The sequence below is a fragment of the Lutra lutra genome, chromosome 9, assembly GCF_902655055.1.
Source record: "Lutra lutra chromosome 9, mLutLut1.2, whole genome shotgun sequence".
NCBI classification, from domain to species: Eukaryota; Metazoa; Chordata; class Mammalia; order Carnivora; family Mustelidae; genus Lutra; species Lutra lutra.
In genome coordinates, this window is record NC_062286.1 from 109,956,520 (window position 1) to 109,978,110 (window position 21,591).

The following is a 21,591-nucleotide window of genomic DNA, read 5'->3' on the forward strand; positions in this document are numbered from 1 at the left end:
ATATATTTTGAAAAAGTGGTATGTTAGATCACTGGGAAAAGATGAGATGAGGGGACTGGATAGCTATGTGTGTGTGTGTGTGTGTGTGTGTGTGTGTGTGTGTCCCTATTTTTGCAAACAGAAACACAGAAAGGAAATAACTAGAAGATGGGTAGGAATGGGTGATAGGGATATGGAAGGGAATGAGCCTTCTCTGAATATTCTTCCACATATAATCTAAGATTTTGAACTACAAGAATATTTTACATTCTCAAAAGTGTAAATTTAAGGGGCACCTGGGTGGCTCAGTTGGTTATGCCTTCAGCTCAAGTCATGATCTTGGGGTCCTGAAATAGAGCCCCTGTTGGCCTCCTTGCCCAGTAGGGAGCCTACTTCTCCCTCTCCTCCCTGCTTGCCGTCACTCTCGCTGTTTCGCTCTCTCTCTCAAATAAATAAGTAAAATCTCTAAAAAAAAAAAAAAAAGTACATTTAATAACAAGGATGAAGAACAGTAATCTCTAAAACTGAAGATAGCTATAAATAAAATAATCCAATTGTATAGCAAATTAGTATAGCTCTACAGGAAATAATTGATTTTGATATATTGGAACCTACATTCTGAATGATGTTCTAAGAAATAAAGAGAACTCCCAAGAAAGGTTGAGCCTTCACTACTGGATTTGTTATTAGTGACACTAGTATTTTTATTTTAGAATTATTTTGTGTAGGCTAAAACAAAGAAGTACACATATTAATACAGTAAGGAAACAGAATTGCCACTATGAATAAAAAGAAATACCCACATGGAATCACAGAAAATGAGGAAGACCCTCTAACAATAGATTAAATCGAAGTAATCCCACAGCTAGGACTATAATTTAAGGAAATAACAACAAAGAAGGAAAATGGTAAATGAAGACAGATACTTGCTTCAGGGTTCCTTACAACAACAAACATAAAAGAGGAATTGTGTCACTATTCTACAGTAAGTAGATGGTAAGTAGTTAATATAATTTCAAATCAATGGATTATTACTCTGCCATAAACTGATAAATATGAAAAATATTTAACATCACGGGCTGTGCTTCAGATATGTGGACTTTAATATGTCATGTATGCAAATATACAGATGAACACTGATCTTTTGGGAGATAAACGCATGGCTGGGATTTTCTTTCATATATTTGCAGTTATTCAAGCTCTAAGGCGATTTATTTCATCTCCAATTTTTTCAAGAACAGTTTTTGTAGTAGCTTCAGATATTGCCAACTTTAATAACAGAATACATTTTCATCACACTCTCCACCTTGTTCTTAAATGGTTCCTTGTGCAAGTTCCCATTTTTGGTGACCTAGCCCTTACTAAGGCAATAATTCAAGACTGGCCCCCCCAAAATTGGTTTCCTCTTCTCAGTCACACAGTCAAAAGGATGTATTTTGAGCCAAAGATGCATAATTCTAGTGTTCCAATGTAGTGCTAGAATTAATAGTGTGTGAAATTTTTGCCACATGCACCTAATACCAACTAATGCTATTAAAGCAATATGTTTTGTCAGGAAAATAAATATTTTGAATGGGCTTGGATTCACCCAGTCCGGATTTCTACCCTTGAATTAATAATACCACACCTTAATTGAGGCAAAGACACCATCAAGGCAGTCAGATGACACTCCTGAATTTGCTTCCCTCTGCCTCTGCAACTGTATGGTTTTAGATACGTGATTTATTGTCTAACATCTTGTTGCCAGAGAAACTAGTTCAGCTCACAAAGACAAGGCATGATTCAGCTCCATATATTAATTTTCTTTTACAAACTTCATGGTTTCTCAATTCATCGTGAATTGAGCATGAATATTGGTAAATTGAAAGCAGAACATTTAAGGACATGATTAAAAGAAGCTTGGTGAATTTCTAGTTACTTGGAATATTTCTAAGAATTTACTTAAAGAATGTGAAAAATATAACACAGTGAAGTGTCAGGGGGAAAATACTGACAGAGCAGAGAATCGATCTATGATGACTTTTTTGTAATTTACACACTAGAACAATAGTTTTTGGAAAACATAGTAAAATGAGGGCTCCAGTCACACTTCTACAGTATTTCAAATGTTCCACAGTATCCTTCAAGTAAATTATTTGACTTATGATTTATCAACTGGAACCATGAAATTTTGAGCAGCTAGTCATAAAATTAAACATTGAGTCCAGTCGGTGTTATTTATACAATTGATTCAATATTCTTTCCAAAGGTTTTATCAACCACTACTTCAAATAAAATATCTATTTTTAGACATTCTAAGATCGATTCTTTTTTAATATTATGTGCTAATTTATTTGAAGCATTGACTTTAAAACTGTGTAAACATAAAATTTCATTTGCATTATTCAGCTATTCCACATTCCTAGCTGTATGAGTGGGACAGAACTAATATAAGATCTTAAATTATTTTTATTTAGATTTTCATCTGGTATTCCCGCACACAAGTAAAAATAATGTAGATAATGCCTTTTAATAATCTTCAATCTTCAAACAAAATTGCATGATTGGAATTGACTATTACAGAGTCCCCCAAAAGAAAACAAATCTCTCTCACTAACCTCTATTTTCAACAGTAAAGATTTACCTATAGCAAAAGTAATCGAGTCAATAGTTAATTTCCCAGATCATCTGTATGTGTCCCAACACATAAAACTTCTTTTTTAACTCATTAAATTCACACTCAGGTACCATAAGAATGAAAGTGAATGTAATTCATATACAGCTACCAAATGACTTATTTATTTAACTTCAAGTAAAGACAGTTAAATTTAATTTTTAATTAACATTTGTAAAAAGAAAAATTATGTTTGGCAAGTAATTTTTAAGCTGATATTACAAATCCTAGTAAGGAAAAGTTTAATGTAAAATTTAAACATTATCTTAGTATTTTTGAAATGTGAATGATAAGCAAAGCTCTTTTTTTAAAAAAATGCTGTTCAAGATATCACTGAAAGTGAAAACCGAGCCACAGAGTGAGATGCCTACATAAGAGAAAAAATGATGACTATGGCTGATGCTGCAATGTGTCTAATTTGTCAAATAATGACCCCAACTGCAAGTCTATTAAAGGTATGAATTCATGACTTCTAGTTTCAGAAATAGCAAGAGCGACCACGCACAGAGCCAAGACTATGAAATATATTATGGCCTTTCATCATCACAAAAGCCCTAAGAAATAGTATTCTGAACTTCATTCTATTGATGAGGCAATCAAGATATGAAGAAGTGAAGTGATTGACTGTGGCCACACAGATAACTTTGGTAGAACCTCTTAACCACTGCTGCCCCTGCCACGTGAGGGGACAGAGCTAAAGACTTCACTTCCAAGGTAGTAAGTCAACTCATGGGAAAACTGCTCTACAGAGAACAAGGGAGACGCTTTGGCTTTTGAAAATTATTGCTCTCCAAATAACTTCCAGCCACCTTTAATTTAACCTCAACTCGAGCTAAATCTCAACTCAGGATTCTTCCAAGAGAGCCAAGTGGCATCAATGTTACACAAGTGCAAACAGGCAAAGCCATAGAAAATGGGTCTCCAGAAAGAATTATCCATGGACCTGGAATTCCACCTTAGCGGTACACCAGGCACTGAGCCGGTCTAAATGCCAAACTATGTTCCAGCTACTGTGGAAACAAATTAAATTCTTGTGTTTTGAATGATATATTGGCAATACAGATGGCTTTCTGTCAAAGCCAAGGTATAAATTAGGAAGAAAAGACAAAGATTAACACTAATACAGTTTAAAATTAGTAACAATTCACAATGGAGCACAAGATAAAGCTTAGCCATATATTATCAAGGAATCTTTACGGAAAGAAAGACCTTTCTGGTTTAGCTCACCCAAGAACTTGATCTTTGAACAACTTTAATTAGGTATCTGCACTATTGTGGGAATAAACATCACTTTTAAGCTCGCGTTCCAGTCCCAATATGGAGTGTGATAGACTTCATGAGAACTGACTATGGAAACATTTACCAAAGAGATTCAGCAGGACATTAACCCTGTGAGATGCTTGTCAAAGAGGCCCACTGTCAAGGAAAAAAAAAAAGAATGGAAAATGGCCCAAATCCATGACCAGCACATCAGTCTCTGAGACGTTCTGTAATAAACAAACAAACAAACAAAAAGAAAAAAAAAAAAAACTAGCATCTGCCAAACATATTTGACTGGACAACACTTTTATCTCGTAACACCTATTAATATTCCAAGGAATTCACTTGGAGAAATGCTGAGTTACTGTTTTTTAAAAAAAGTATTCTCTGTCCCTGAGAGAGAATAAAGTGACTCTTCACAGGGTTACCCCCACTTATGGTTAACAGTGATCAGCAAATTCTTCCAGTGCCATTAGGTCCTAACCTGAAATCAGTAGTTCCTGGAAACAAATGAAAATGTCAAGAAACATGTGGAAGATGAAGTACCAAAAGGTACGGAGAAAATGTCTTGGTGAGTGAAACTGAAAGGTGAATTCTGATTTATTTGAACCCATGATCCTGTTTCCCAGCTAAAGACCAACAAATATTCTGCTTAATTTGGTTACTCCATCACCTCAAACATTAATTTCAGCAGTTGTAGAAAATTTCATTTCTGTCATTAACAAAGATGGGTAAAGTAGCAAATATTTTACTACATTATTTTGACTTTTATTGCTATGTTTTAGGTAAGATCAACACTATTTCTTCAGGTACTTGAAATTTCACACTTTTAGACTGCTAAGAATGTTGTGTTCACATTCTTTCATCCCTGAACATACTTAGTTTGTGTCAGGTATTACACCCAAAGTCTGCCACGTAGGATTTCATGTTTTTATGGTAAATGGAATAAATGTAAGAATTTTCAACCATTTCCAAATCAAAGATGATAAAAACAAAATTCTCAGGAGAAATTAACACATACTCTTAAGCTCCTTCCACTCTACTGAGCTGTATCACAAATTAGTATCACAGTATCACACTTTATGGCTGGGAAAGCCATTTCAGGTATGTATGTTTCTTAATTGTGTCAATAACTCCATAAATATTACCTTCCGTTCCCCAGAACTTTTCTCCTCTTACATCATGTTTCAAATTGCATTCTAGTTTTTTCCACTGTTGGACCAGTTGTCAAATTGTGTGCCAACTTACTTTAGAATCCGATCTCAAAAAGAAAACAATTTAAGTTATGTAAATCCTTAATTATCTATCAGACTGGCAGAGTGCTAAGAAGAAATTGAACAGTGAACCAAAGGCAGATAGTTAAGCACCCATGAGTGAGCTCCCAAAGTGTCCAACACTAAGATTTGGGTCTAGTTACAAACCATAATCCAGCTCATGAGATAACTCTATCCAGAGGAATTACCACTACACAGAGAAACTAAGAAACCGTCCCAGGATCTCTCAGTTAATACTTGCACTGGGATTTGAATCTGGATCTCTTTGACCTCAATCCTTGTTCTTCCATTTCAAAATACCGTTTCAGATTTTGCTGCCATGGCTTCATAAGGCAGAGAAATATGTCAATGTACTCTTAACTGAAAGTAAATTGCTCTAAAATTATTCTGATGGTTGGGAAAATCTATTTAACTGTTTGCAAATTCAGATAGTTTTAAAAAAAGAACAGTAAGTCAGTGCAGTGGATTGCTGATAGCCCTCTGTGGGCAGGTGTTTGACTGAAAAGATAAATATGCTTCAACTTCATTTTTGTACAGTTAATATATAAAAAATAGATTTTCATGGGTGGGTATAAATAACAGAACTACAAAGTATAAATCTCTCACTCTGAAGCAATCCTTGGTAGAGCATGGAATTTCACTATCTTGCTTTAGCTACCACCAGGTATCACGTGAGCATCAGTGATACATTTTATTTACTTACTAAAATTCATTCCTGATGATGGTTAAAATGTATGCGACGTATGCAACAGATGTAAAAGTTGTATTAAGTGTTTTACGTGCATTTTATCACTAAGTCCTTGCAGCAACCCAATAAGCTAAACATGGAGATTACTTCCATAAATTCAGGTGGGGAAATAAAGTCTCAGAGATGCAGAAGAACTTGCTGAGTTACAGCTAGTTATTGGCTTTGAGTCCGGGCCATCTGACCTCGGGGCTTGTGCACTTAATGACTACACTTTATTAAGCATTTACAATGCACAAGGACACCTGTTGGGTGCTCTGGTGTATGAAAAAATGAGCACAAACGCGTTGGTAATAAGACAAAGCAACATATTCTGAAATAAAGGTACTTTCACAAGCCCTAAAGCCTATTTCTGATATGACTTTCACTACCCATTTTATCTACTTTGACAATCTTATGATTATAAAGAAAAAAAAAATCTATTTATATTAGATCGCTTTTGAAGTAATCCTACAGCACGACTCCCTATAAAGAAGGAAATCATAAACTTGGTTTTATAATGTAATAAGGAAATAGTATCATAAACTGAACTGTGTCTCCACAAAATTCCTACGTTGAAGTCCCAATCTCCAGGACTTTAGAATGTGACTGTATTTGGGGGCTAAGGTCTTTAAAGAGGTAATTAAGTTAAAATGAAGCTGTGAGGAGGGGCCCTAATCCAATACCACCGGTATCCTTACACAAGAGGAAATTAGGACATCGATCAGTACGGACAGAAGACCATGTGAGGACAATTTAAAGGAAGACAGCTATCCAGAAGCCAAGATGGCGGACCACAGAAGAAAATAACCTTGCTGTTACCTTGATCCATTCTAGCCTCCAGAACTGGGAGGAAATAAATTTCTGTTATTTTAAGCCATCTAGTCTGTGATACTTTGTTATGGCAGTGGGAGGAGATTAATACAAATACCACAATGCACTTTATCTTAAGAAACCAAATCAAGTTTAAGGGAAACTGTACTAAAAACCAGTCTTTTTGATGAGCAAATACTATAGGAAAATTCTCAATACCTTACTGCACAAAATCCCTATTTTTTTTTAAGATTTTTTATTTATTTATTTGACAGATAGAGATCACAAGTAGGCAGAGAGGCAGGCAGAGAAATAGGAAGGGAAGCAGGCTCCCCGCTGAGCAGAGAGCCCGACTCGGGGCTCGATCTTAGGACCCTGGGATCATGACCTGAGCTGAAGGCAGAGGCTTTAACCCACTGAGCCACCCAGGTGCCCCCAAATCCCTATTTTTAAAAAAAGAAACTACTCATTTAAACTGGTGCTTTTTCCTAGGAGTAAAGGTTCTCAAAACCGCTGAACACAAGAATCTCTGGGGAACTCTAAAGAAAACATTGGTGCTCGAGTCCCACACCAGACATTTTGATTTAATTGATCTGGGTGTGGCCTGCACATCAAGATCTTAAAAGCTCCCCAAGTACTTCTCAGATCTCTACATTAGAACCGAAGATTAAAAACCCTTTAGAGGGTTGTTCACGATGCAGAATTAATTTATGAAATAAATATCAGATATATCCACAAGATGGCATATCATTGCATGTGTAAGAACTAAAATTGAGAAAGGCTTTCAACATGTAACTCTATACCATTACATGTAGAAAAAATTGGGTTTAGATTCAAATCATACCAGATAGGAGCAATGGCAAAATGATTCACAGGGTTCTGAAAAGACCTGCGGTTTAGATAACTCATGTTACTAATCTTGTCTTCAACAGGGTGTCCTCTCTGGGCCAAATGAGGATGCTCATGGCAGCCATGCCCTTGGCCCTGCTATTACCTCTGGGAAGAACTGTGGTCCCCCATTCCCTCTCCATAACCCTTTGGGGACCTTTTGAACTCTTTGGCAGTAGGGTACTAAGACAGACACTTGCCATCATAAAAAAATATAAAAGCTTTATTCAGCCACACACATGTTCTGTTAGCTGTACTTCACAGATGGATATACATATACACTGAGTTATGTCGGCACTGCTCAAATGCTCAAACTCAACTCTTCCTAAGAGACACACTGTTCTCAAATTTGGGAATTTACACCAACATCCCAAAAAAGACTTAGCCTCTCTGTGATTGCTTGAAAAAAAAGTAAAAAGCTTTTAACCATTTAGAAGATATTCTATACTTAAATGGTCACTTTTAAAATCTTCCCTTGAGCACTACTGAATGGCCATGAGGATGAGGGGCAGATGGAAAGGTAGAAGAGTTTTAAATGCAAACAGGTACCTACTGAGGGAGGTACTCAGCATCGCGATGTTTCCTTACTCCCCACCGCATCCTGATATTTCTGCTACCAAATCTCTGACTAGTTATATAAAGGTTTTTGTTTCCAAGGAAACCAAACCACTGACATCTATGGAATTTAATGAACATAAGAAAGGAACCATGCCATATAATTTACATCTGGAGATAAATGTGACTAGCTGTCAAAACCATTACACAGAGATAATTCTGTGAAATTTTAAGCTCTATTTTTCTCCATTTAGTAAAGATGTAAATAAATACTTTTATGGAAATAGGATGACAACAAACAAACAAAAACTCTTGCCACATGTCAGGTAAATTAAGAAATAGGTGGAACCAAGAACACGGGCCAAAGGTAGAGCTCCTCGGCAACTAAGAGAAAGGGAGAGGAACCTTTATTTTGCTGGGTAAAGGGTTTTCTTCTTCCCTCAACTTCAAATATCTGCATCACATTTTCATGACTGTGGCTTCACACAATGGTGGAATCTGTACAAAGTCAGGGAAATAGCTTATAATCAGCAAAGGGAGACAATAAATAAAGCACTCATTTCAACTCCCGGCCTCATGGATGATTCATTGAAACCACTGTTGTAGAACATCCAAATAACAGCTCATTATGAGATTTATACATTGGCATCCAGCTCCTATGATGAGCTATTTGGGATCTGACAACCCTTAAATAAATAGCCGATTTTGGATATTAGCAGGAAATGCTACGAATATAGGGGAAAAAAATCAAAGCATATATAAAATGGTATCTTCAATAAAACTGCAAGTGTACAAAGGTGAGGGGGAAAAAGCTAGAAGGAAATTCCACTATTTTACCTAGATGACTACGCTTTCCTTCTTGACATACTTTTTTAGATATCCAGAAAATACTCTCTACTGATTCTTCTCCCTCCTCACTTGTTGTTCCTTCTGTCTTTTCCTTTTTTTTTTTAATTGTGGTAAGATAGGCATGCCACCAAATTTACCATCTTAATGATTTTCAAGTGTATAGGTTACTGAACTTAGGCAATATTCATTATTGTGTTATGCGGCATTAAGCACCATTCATCTGCAGAACTTTTTAATTTTCTTAAACTGAAACTCTGTACCCATTAAATAATAACTTCCCATTCTCTTCTTCTCCTCTCCTCGGACTCCCTGGAAACTGCCGTTCTACTTTCTGGTTCTACGGATTTGCCTACTCTAGTTACCTCATACAGGTGGAATCCTACAATATGTGTCCTTTTGTGTCTGGCCTATTTCACTTATTGCCTTCAAAGCTTATCCATATTAGAGCCTATGTCAGAAGTCAGAATTTCATTCCTTTTTATGGTTGAATAATTATCCAGTGTGTGTGTGTGTGTGTATCATATTTTGTATATCCATTCACCCAGCAATGGACATGTGAATTGTCTCTACCTTTTGGCTGTTGTGAATAATGCCACTGTGAACACCAGTGTACAAATAACTGTTTGAAGCCCCTTCTTTCAATTCTCTTGGGTATATACCATTCTCCATCTCCTTCCTGGCCCTTTTTCATCTTTCAAAGTTTAAATGCTGGAGGTCCCAGGGCTTAGGGATCAGTCCTTTTTCTTCTATACCTACATCCCTTAAGAGACCTCACTTAGCTTTGAGATTTAAATATTCACTTACAACTCCGTGGCCAACCTTGCCTCTGAACACCAGTATATCCAAATATGCCATCATCAGATAGAAGTCTAAGAGACCCTTCAAACCTTAAATATCCAAAAAACCAAACTCTGAGTTCTTCTGATTAAATGTGTTTCTTCCTTCCCAACTTAGGCCATAGCAACTCAATTCCTCCACTTTCCCAGGTGAAAACTCTTAAGCTTTATTCCTGAATCCTTTCATACCTCACATCCAGTGTGTTAACAAACCCTATAGTGCCACCTTCCACCTTCCAATTCAAATTCTGACATTTTTTTCCCATTAGCTCTAAACCTCTCAGTCAAAGTCATTATCAACACTGCTCCAAATATTTGCAATAGTCATTTGGTTGGTGTCCCTTCTTCACTTCTTTTTCTTCCTTTCTTTTCTATAGTCCACACTCCAGGCAGTGAGTGGCCAGTGATGTTTTTATTTATTTTTTATTTTTTAAAGATTTTATTTATTTATTTGACAGACAGAGATCACAAGTAGGCAGAGAGGTAGGCAGAGAGAGAGGAAGGGAAGCAGGCTCCCTGCTTCGCACAGAGCCCAATGCAGGGCTCCATCCCAGGACCCCGGGATCATGACCTGAGCCGAAGGCAGAGGCTTTAACCGACTGAGCCACCCAGGCGCCCCTCAGTGATGTTTTTAAAAGCAAAACCAGGGGCACCTGGGTGGCTCAGTGGGTTAAGCCTCTGCCTCAAGTTCAGGTCATGATCTCAGGGTCCTGGGATCAAGCCCCGCATTGGGCTCTCTGCTCAGCAAGGAGCCTACTTCCCCCACTCCCTCTCTCTCTGCCTGCCTCTCTGCTACTTGTGATCGTTACTATCAAATAAATAAAATCTTAAAAAAAAAAAAAAAGCAAACTCAGATCTTATCACTACTCTGCTCAGAACTTTCAGATCCCTTCTTCAGTCTCACAGAAGGAAAAAACCACGGTCATTAGCATGGTTTACAAGGCCAGAATAATACAGCCCCTGGCCACTTCTCAGACTTTATCATCCTTTCTGTCTTGCACTCTACTGTAACCAACTGGTTTCTTCGATACTCCTCAAATATACGAAGCATGTTCCCACTTCAATTTTTTTTTTAAAGATTTTTATTTATTTATTTGACAGACAGAGATCACAAGTAGGCAGAGAGGCAGGCAGAGAGAGAGGAGGAAGCAGGCTCCCCGCAGAGCCGAGAGCCTGATGCGGGGCTCGATCCCAGGACCTTGGGATCATGATCTGAGCTGAAGGCAGAAGCCTTAAACCACCGAGCCAACCAGGCACCCCCATGTTCCCACTTCAGAGCCTTTGCTCTTGCTTTGCCCTCTGCCTGGAATGCTGCTCCTTTTCTTAATTAATGTCTCTGTTCATATCACCTCATCATGTCAAGAGAACTTACTCCATTATGTCTCTGGAAAGAAGCAAGTACTCCACCACTCATGGTCAGTGGTCTCCACCAATCATGGTCTCTGTCCTGCTTTGGGTGTCTCCAGTGAGACTTATCTGTTACCTGTTTCTCCCACCACTGAGATGCTGGCGGCTGCACGTAGGGCTAGACATTGTAGTGTCCATTGCTTTACAAATCCACATTTAATGACTTTAAAAGCCATCATATATTTAGGGGTTAGGAAAACAAAAGCGGGTCAATTTTTTTTGAAATTTCATTTTACTGTAATCTATCTTACATGATTCCAGTGATATTATCCATGACACAGAATTACTATAATCCAGATATATACAAGGAACCTGTATTCCAATTAGCATTACACATGTGAAATAGGCTGCCCTTTATTGATAGAATGAATTGGTTAATTGTCAGCCAAGTACGTGAAGCCGTTTTCTTTGGATGACACATAGTTTGAAAGTAAGACTACAGAAATGTTTTTCAGTATGTAATAACGCAAACGTCAGCAACCGTTTTCATGTTGGAAACCTGGGACAGCCTCTGTAGTCACAGGGCCTCTATGGAGTCCAAAGCAATCTTACAATAGGTTTCAAGAAGCCCAGTGCAAAACTCCACATAAATCTTTCTTCCTTTCTTTTACTTTTGTTTGCATTGCCCCTTACCTTGGTTAGAATGTGACCTGACATAAATAAATAACACTTCAGAATAAAAAAAAAAAAAAAAAAAAAAAAGAATGTGACCTGACTTTTCACTAAAGTCACCTGATTTTCTACAACCAAGGTAAGAAGTTTTATTTAGGTCATGCAAACTTGTCAACATTAATTTTATAATCTGTAAGATGGCATGCCTTGGCTGGATTAACTTCCCATGTTTAAAAATATATATATTTATTTATTTACTTGAGAAAGAGAGCACGCATTGGTGGAGGGGCAGAAGCAGAGAATATCCAGCAGACACCCTGCAGAACACAGAACCCAACACAGGGCAGGAGTCTGAGATCATGCATGACCTGTGCGGAAACCCAGAGTCAGATGCTTAACCAAATGAGCCACCCAGGTGCCCCAACTTCTCATTTTAAAAGTTGGAATCAAGGGTTAAGCCAACTTACACACCTAAAATCCTGTGGGTCCTCCCCACCCCATTTCATAGATGAGTAAGTAGAGGCACCCACAGAAGGGTGTTACTGGCAGAGCTGACATCCAAAACCACAACTCAATCTACTTTTCAGTATACCTACAGATGGAATACACCCTAAGAATCCCAAAGATAAACTATATATCCCAAAGAAACTATATTTTCAGCAGCATTTTTTGCAGCCCTTCTAATGTGGCCCATAGTAAAACAAACAAACAAACAAACAAACAAAAAAAAACACTTCAGGTTGTGATCCAGAACAGACATTCACAGGCACAAAAGATGTTTCACCAAACAACGTCCTCTGCAAGATGCTGATTTTTTTTCATTCTAGTTCAATCTATTTCATTTTATTAATGCTGTACATGAGCCACGAAATTGATCTGCTGGGAGAGGAACCACCACTAACAGATCAGAAACCACATGATAAAGCCTCTTTTTAAAAGTAAAGCTCAGGTTGAAATGAAGATCCAGAAAATATGTGTCCCCAGCACGTGCAAGGTGCACATCCCATAGCACTTGGTCTCTAAATGCACTTTATAAGCCTCAGCGGGAGGCAGAGAGAGAGAGCGAAGAAGGAAACACAAACACCTTTTAGATTTCAAAGGATAAGTCTTCTTTTTTTTTTCCTCTTTTACCTTTCTACATGTGGATAAAAATCTTTCCATTTCTCCCCAGTGAGAAATTTTGAAACTGATTACTAGAACAAAGGCTGCATTATGGAAAAGCCAATCTGGAATTGCATATACTGTGTTGGGAGTCGACATTTAAAATTCATTAATGGGGCAACACATAGAAGCTTTTCCATTTCTTATAACTGTTATTTCCAATCACAGCAGGCAGAGAAAACAGTTCATCTTCAGCTAGATCATGAATTTTTATGTAATGAGATACTGTGAAAAACAAAAATAATAGTAATAATATTCACGGGGTGCCTGAGTATTTTGATAAATAATATCCGCTCCGCACGTGTTCTTCCTTCCTTTACGGTCTATAAAGCCCCCAGAATGTCTTCCACTCAATCTGTCTTCATGTTACGTTTCCTACCCATGCTTCTCTCACTCCCTACTGGTTACCTTTTGACACTTTTAAATCTTATGCTGTCAGTCCTGCTGCTTTTCTTCTAGCCAACACAATGGTCTCCTCTTATTTATCCCCCAACTCCCCACCCATCCCTGCCACCCCCGGAGCCATTGGCCTCCTTCTACAAAGTGGTTGTATTCCTGAAGCTGGTCTCTCTTCTGATTCCCCCATTGAACTGCTGTTACTTGGGGAAGCCTGGAGCTTCCAATGATGGCAAGCAGACAATGGCCACCAAGGGGATACTGAGGACGGAAGAGTAATCACTTTCAACACCTTGGAACCCAGACTGGCAAGAGAAAGAAATACCTATTCCCTGGTGACAGCTTTTGCTCAGCTGCCTGAGACATCGCCTGAATCCCGCACTTCCACTGGAATTTTCAATGCATTCAGATCATTTTTAATAATTTTTGTATTTATCCAGTTGGTGCTGGGGTGTTCTTTTGCAACTGAACGACTTTTAAACTGATAGAAATATCCCCTTCTCTCTAGCCGGTCAACCCACAGAGCCTCTTTCGGCCAAGCCCCTCCCCCAGCTCTCTTTACAACATAAACTTCTCCACATTAAGCGAAATGAAAACTGAATTCCTGCAAATCTGATTGAAATTTTTTTTTAATGATTTTTATTTATTTGACAGAGAGAGAGAGAGAGAGATCACAAGGAGACAGAGAGGCAGGCAGAGAGAGAGGAGGAAGCAGGCTCCCCGCTGAGCAGAGAGCCCGATGTGGGGCTCGATCCCAGGACCCTGGGATCACGACCTGAGCAGAAGGCAGAGGCTTTAACCCACTGAGCCACCCAGGTGCCCCTGATTGAAATTTTTAATAATAATAAATACAAAAATAACAGTGATAACACCAATAACAGTGGCTAATATTTAGCGAGTGCTTATTAAATAGCAGTGATAAGTTAAGGCAGTGGTGCTCAAATTTTACCTCAAATATCCTTTTCAAAAGCCCTTTTCAAAAATCCACACACTACACTTAACACCAGAATCTCTAGGGTTAGGAAACAGGCATCACTGTTTTTTAAAGCTCTCCACGTGATTCCATAAGCAGTCAAATTTGAGAACTCCTCTGCTAAAGATATGCTAGTGAATTTTCATTCAGTCCTTACGGTAATGATATGAACTGCCCATTCATCATCATCATCATCATTATTATTATTATCATTGATATTGTTGTCACTATTATGATCACCATGTGGCCCAGGGGGACGCCTGAGTTTCAGGAAGGTCACACAGGTACAAAACAACAGAACCCAGTTTTAAAATATTAAAGTCACACAAAGTTCTTGAACACCAGCAAGGAGCGGAAGGCAAAAAAAGGCAAGAACATGGATAATCCTCAGAGAAAGCAATCTTCCATGGAAAAAAAAAAAAAAAAAAAAAAGAAGTGAAAGCCAGAATATTCTGAGTGCCCACGTCCATCCTTAAGAGAAGTATTTTAGGATCTAATAGTGGCTTATCAGCTGAGCACAGAACAGACCCTAGTTCTGTTCATTTATCGTCATTCAATAGACATGTATTCAACCGCATCCATAAACGAAACATTGAACTGATAAGCAGGCTGAGTGCTGCAATGGAAGAGAGAGGGAAATCCCACAGCGGACTAGGCATTCTGATTCCTGCAGACAAAGGGGGTCTGATTAGACCGTAGGCAGCTGTCTTTAACCAATCCTGATCATGAATTTCAAGTTAGGCCAATACACCTGCATTAAAAGGCAAACTTTATAACTATGTTATCAGTAAAGTTCCTGGAACTAACAAGCTTCCATGAAATTTGGCTGGAACGCTTTTGGGGAAAGAAGAAAGAATTTCCTTCCTACACTAAAAACTGAACAATTCTGAATCACCAACGAAGCATTAATAATGACAAGCTTGCTACAAAATTAAAAGACAGAACTGTAATACTATTATATTACTAAGAGGTGAAAGCAAATAACAAGCTGTTTGCACATGAAAACGCTTACAAAAACCTTTGTGAAAGTAATTCCCATTTTTCTATTTTTTTTTTTCATTTTACACATTTTCCTATAGATGAGCTTAACTTCTACAGCAGGATTTAGGTGTTTTTCCATAGCAAAATTTGCCAGCAACTATTTGCACTGTTACGTTTCTGAAGAACAATCACCCCAGGTGATTTTTTTTTTTTAACTCTCTGCCTCTCCACAGCAACAGATCATTTTTGATGTCAAGGAAAAGTATTTTGACTTTTAAAGAATAAAACAAAAGTTGCAGGCAGATACTCACATAGAAAATCACTAGTTTTATATCAATTATGATAAGAGGCAGCAGTTCCTGAATGGCACCTGTACTTCCCTATTTGACAATATTATCTTTGCTAGAAAGGAAGTATTTAGAGTACTAAGATTTGAATACAATAAAGAGTGGTTTCCCACTTTCAGGGCAAGTCAACACACTCCGTTACTAGACTCCACCAGAGAATCTAAGTTGAAAAGAATGTATGTATGTTCTTCATTCAACATTCTTAAACAATCTCCCAAAAATAAATAAACTGCAAAACTGCTTTGAATATGTCTGTAGTAAGTTTTTCAAGCAAAAGCAGATGGATGGGCCACACAACCGATCTGATCCCAAAGTTCTGCAGATCTTTGCTAGTGATATTTATCTAAAGATTCGATCGAGCCCCTTTCCGCCAAGCCCCTCCCCCACCTCTCTTTACAACATAAACTTCTCCACATTAAGCGAAATAAAAACTGACTTCCTGCAAATCTGATTGAAATTTTTAATAATAATAAATACAAAAACAACAGTGAGAACACCAACAACAGAGGCTAATATTATATTACATTATATATTATATTATATTATTTATTATTAATTAATTAATATTAAACAGCCTTTGGCTTCGTGAACATAGTGATGGCTGTTGCAAAATATTGGAAGTACGGGCTCTTACTCATCATGTCTAAAGGTTAGTTCACGTATGCATAAGAGGCTCAGGGAAGTTTTTGAGTAACTTCAAGCACATTTTAACAATTGGGAATTACCCAGCAACTCTGGCATCGTGATATATTTTTCAAACAAAACTAAAATTAGACCAAGGACAGCAAACCCCTATGTCCAACTGCCTATATATTTACTCCCTGTTACCTTCTTTTAACGAAAGTGGGAATGTTCAGGGCATAGAGGCTTCTGGAAGGACTGGTTGTTTTATTGTGTTTTACAACGACAACAGACAAACTTCTAGTTGGGGCAATTAATTGATGCCATGACACAGTAAATAGTCAAAAGAGCATCTGTAGCGTGCACAACGCTCTGCTTCCTACCTTGGGAGCTTTGGCATGCTTCCCACATCTGGCATCCTTGACAAGGCTGAGATCTAACAGCTCCGTCTCCTGGAAGGCAAAAATGTGAAACTGTTAAGCATCCACACAGATCTCTTTTCTTTGTTTTATATCATTGACATCACTTTTCAAAAAAATAATGGTATCTTGAGACGTGCCTGAAGATTTCTCTGCAGTTAGGATATTTTTTCCTCTCACATTGTTTACCAACAGAATCGTAACGGAAACAAGATAGCTAACTGCTAACTGTTCGGTTTACTGTATGTTCTAAGACATTTTAAAGTATAATGGGTGTGGTTAGGGGGGCCCCAGTCTATACTATGAGCTATTCATAAGTCATGATGAACTAGGACTTTTTGTGCCGCACTTGAAAAATAATCCTGAGAGTCAGTCCTGGTATGAAGATATGTGAGTGGCATGAGGTATTGGGGATGAGGGGTGGAAGGAGAGGCTCCCATCAACTCACTCTCTACCAAGGGAAAGAGATAAATCTGCCTCACCTACCTGCCCCCTCCCCAGCCTTTGGCACACCTTACATCCCAATCTTTTCATTTATTCATTATATATTACTGAATACCTATGAAATGCAAGTTACTCTAGGATACAAGATACATAAAATATGATAGCTCCTCTGGATGGACTTGCCATCGAACAGGGGAGTAAAGAAATGTATAAGACATGGGACAGTGTGTTCATGACAACTTTATTTATTTTTATTTTATTTTTATTTATTTGATAGAGGAAGAGACAGCAAGAGAGGGAACACAGCAGAGGGAGTGGAAAAGGGGGAAGGAGGCTTCCTGCCAAGCAGGGAGCTCAATCCCAGGACACTGGGATCAGGACCTGAGCTGAAGGCAGACACTTAATGGCTGAGCTACCCAGGCGCCCCTCATGACAACTTTAAAGTTAACTGCTATGGGGGTCAACAGAGAAAAGAAATTTGTTCCCCCAGGGTCCCAGAGAAAAGTCCATGGAAAGTTATTGACCACGGAGAAGAGGAGCTAGAAGGCATAACATTGGCAAATATCCAGATAAGAAAGGACCAGAGTTCATTGAGGTATTCACAGCCTTTAGATGCTTAGAGATGGAGAACATTGTAAGTAGGAGGAAAGGGATAGAGGGGCATCCAGGAAGAAGGAACAGCACAGGGACGATGTAATGGCACTACAGGAGGGGATTCTCATGGGTAACGTTCAATGCACAGAGCATATGAAGAAAAGTCATGGGAGATGATGCCAGAAAGGGTTACAGGCAAAAGGATGGAGACCTTGAGAGTCCATCTTAGACACCGAGCCATGAGGTTTGTGACACCCACATCACTGAGTGATACGGAAGACACTACACCAGCTAGATGGAACTGTACGGCAATGAACAGTCATCTTAAAGTGACTCCAGCCATCCGTCCCACCCATGCTGACAATGAGACAGCTGGATGCAGACATCCAATCCCTTCCTCCCTGTAGGGGGCATGTATCATCACTCAGCTACTCAGACTCTCTGAACAGGAGTGGGTGTAATTTCTTTTAAGTCTTAATGTCCCCAAGTACTTGTAGATGGGGTTCCCAAACAATTCCTTCAAACAGCTGCCACTGATTTGAAATATTCAGTGCAAAATTGTCTGATTCTTTTCTTGCACCTAAGGTCGATCTCATGATTACAGTTTAACAGTCATGGAGGAGGTGGAGTCTGTCCACTGGGATGCAAAACCACACAGCAGGTCCAAGAGAACACCTGGATCCTGCAGAGGCAGGTCAAGAATTAGTGCCTTCTATTCTTTTGCTAGCCATGGCCATCTAAGTCTGCTTTTCCCCCATTTTAGTGGAAACGTTACCCCATTCCTTGCCATGGGTGACTCTGGAAATCCTCCCAGACTCTGAGGTGTGACAGGTAGCCACTCAGCAAAGATCTTGCAGGACAGAATAACTTGTTCCATAGTTCCCCTAAGGCCATACCAGCCACAATCCTGAAGGTCACCTCACGAGTGTTGGAAAACATCAATACAGAGCTCAATGCTTCACTTAGGCAAATGCGCAGTTAAGTCCTCAGACTTGAGGAGATGGAACATCTGGTCTGGGTTTCTTATCTCCACAGCAAGACAATTAAAACATGTGTTGGAAGGAGAGAAACAGGAAGAGAACCAGACCTGAAGGAGTTTCATCCAGAAGACCAGAACCAGGTGGACATTTGAGAGACAGGAGACCAAATGAAGGTAGAGGTAACGGGAAAAAAGATGAGAGCCATAATATGGAGGTAGGATTGCCTAAAGGGAAGAGAGGAGTCATGAATAGCCCTACGGCTTCCATATTCCAAATTGGGACTTGGAAGTTTGGGCAAAGTGATGATGCATTTGGAGATGCTGGTTTGAGGGGTTTATCCAAGCGGAAATGCCAGTCATCAATTCCCTGGAATATTATTTATCAAATGCTGCAACGTGTCAGGTATGGGGTTGGTACTGAGGAATGACATCAACAATGTCATTGTTTTTAATGACATGTTTTAAGCAGCTCCTGCACAAAACCAATTATTATACTCTAAAGGAGACATTTCAAAGTACATTGCAGACATGGGCTATGACATCTTTTCAGCTAATACCAGGATGAGAAACAGTTTGCCAGCCTTACAATTCTGTGGTTTTGGAGGGGGAGGAGGGTTACCGGAAGAGGAAACAGCAAGTGCAAATGCACAGAGGCGGGAATTGTGTGCAAGAAACTGCAAGTCACTTGAGATACACAACAGGGGTGTATGGAGAGTTGTCACAAACACTTCTGGACATGGTAGGCACTGCATGTGTGCCCTCTTTATAAATATCCATAAACACTGACATATATGTGTGGTATACTTTTCCATATATGTCGCATGGTGCTTTACATATATGCAGAATAGAAATCACACATACATACATAATACATGCACCTAATTTTATAGCCACATTTTCTATTCAAGCAAGTTCCTCCCAGTAGTGCAAACAAGAGACTTAAACTTTACTTATTTGTTTATACACACAAAGCCCAAATTGAGTTCACAAAGAACTAGATCTTAGCAGGCATCATTACACAGACTTTTACATTACAGATAATGAACACTGTTTTCTACTCTCGGCTCACAAGGAAACGTTCATTCCCCAAGTCACAGAGGGGTACTTAAGGCCAGCTGCCCTGGGGATTCATTCTGAGACCGCAGCGACTAAGAAACTTCTCTTGCCTGTGTGTAAAATTGTGCGTGCAGGAAAGCCACCGCAGGGCACTATCAACGTGGGTAATGTGGCATGGGAAAGACCTAGGTGGAAAAGCTGTCCATGGACTCACTGGAGTAGAAAGCAATGATTAAAATAGTGTCTCCCTCTTCTATTAGCATGCAATAGCTTCCCCTCTGGGGCTTAACTACAGCCTATTCTGTCTCCTCCACTAAAAAGAAAATGTGGAACCCAATGCACAGGACCACAAAAATGTTGCTTGTGTCATTAAAACTTTTTCTAGGTTAATTTTCTCAAGCTAATAGTTTGAACAACTCACTCTCATTATTAGAAAGCAGTGAAATGGTCCCTTTCTCGGTTCATTTAAGAGATACTGATTTCCATCTTTATGGAATTCACTATTCCTTTACTCATTTCTTGAAGAGAGGGAGGTCACCTGATGTTTAAGGAGAAACAGGGTTTCTGGGTTTGGGGAAGAGCCCTAAAATTAACTGGTCATGTGTTCAACCAATCACAGTCCCATAACCAAGCATTAACTGTATCATCTATAAAATGAGTACGTTAACACTTTCTAAGTCTGAGGCTCTCAAACCTTAGCCTGCATTAGAGTCACCTGGAAAACTTGTTAAAACACAGACAGGCTGGGTGCCATCCATCCATTTCTGGTTCAGCAGGACTGGGGTGGGCCTGAGAATCAGCATTTCTCATAAGCTCCCAGGTGATGTGGATGCTGCTGGTCCACAGACCACACTTGGACAAGCACTGATATACACTCATCTTGTGGTTGTTATTATAAGGCTTTTGGGGTGAATTAAGATTGATTAAATTATGCATTACTTATATGTTACAATATGTTCTAGGAAGAATCTACAACTGTCTTTTCTTTATACAGGGAAATGTCAAATAAAAATATTTTACCTACTGAATGCAGAAGTGTGCCTAGCAGTGAATAATCTAGGGTTCAGTTCAGTTTAATTGAAGAAAAACTACTGAAGGCCAGATGGCATCAACACCTATTCTAATTTTTCTTAGCATTAAACTTCGCCCTATACAAGCAAATGTCTCTGCTCACAAATTGAAACAATCACTGGCATTGGTCTGTGTTTGCTGAAAATGTTATACTATATAAGCTTTATTTTACACTTAATCACATCAGAGACATCTTTAGAAAAGCAAAAAGGCAACTGGTTCTCTCTCACCTCTAAACCCACCCCACAATGGAAAGGGGGTTGGTGTCCAGAGGCCTGTGGGCTACCTTGACCAGCAAGAGAAGAATGAACTAATAGAACCTCTTTATTTCCAAGGCACACAATGGTCCCCTGCAAAGCTTGGAGACCACACTTCTAGGACCCCTCCCCCATGTATCCACTGAAGTGTTGACAGATGTGCCTTCTCCCTTTGTCAGTATGGATGAAAGCGAATTAACAGTAATCAAGGATTTATTTTTGATATTTTGAATGAGTGAAGAGAAAAGCTAAGGGAAGACCAAATTATCTCTGATGTTTACTACTCAGCAGAAAGATTTCAATCCATCAGCCACAAACCCACTGTGAGGTAGATGAGCCATGAAATGCACTGCAAACTCAGGAACGAATACAATTTAAAAACCAACTCTTTTCCAGAATACCAATTTCTGTGCATTGTCACCAAATTCCATTAGTCATCCAA

The 21,591-nt window shown here is 38.9% G+C and overlaps 1 protein-coding gene across 1 annotated transcript in view; it reads right to left on the bottom strand.

Annotated features, from left to right (window-relative positions):
• Positions 1 to 21,591, bottom strand: part of PLCB1 (phospholipase C beta 1) — a 680,586-nt gene that overhangs the window by 434,995 nt on the left and 224,000 nt on the right. Inside the window, 1 exon segment of the mRNA XM_047744852.1 lies at positions 16,713 to 16,781. Coding sequence (XP_047600808.1) covers positions 16,713 to 16,781 — 69 coding nt within the window.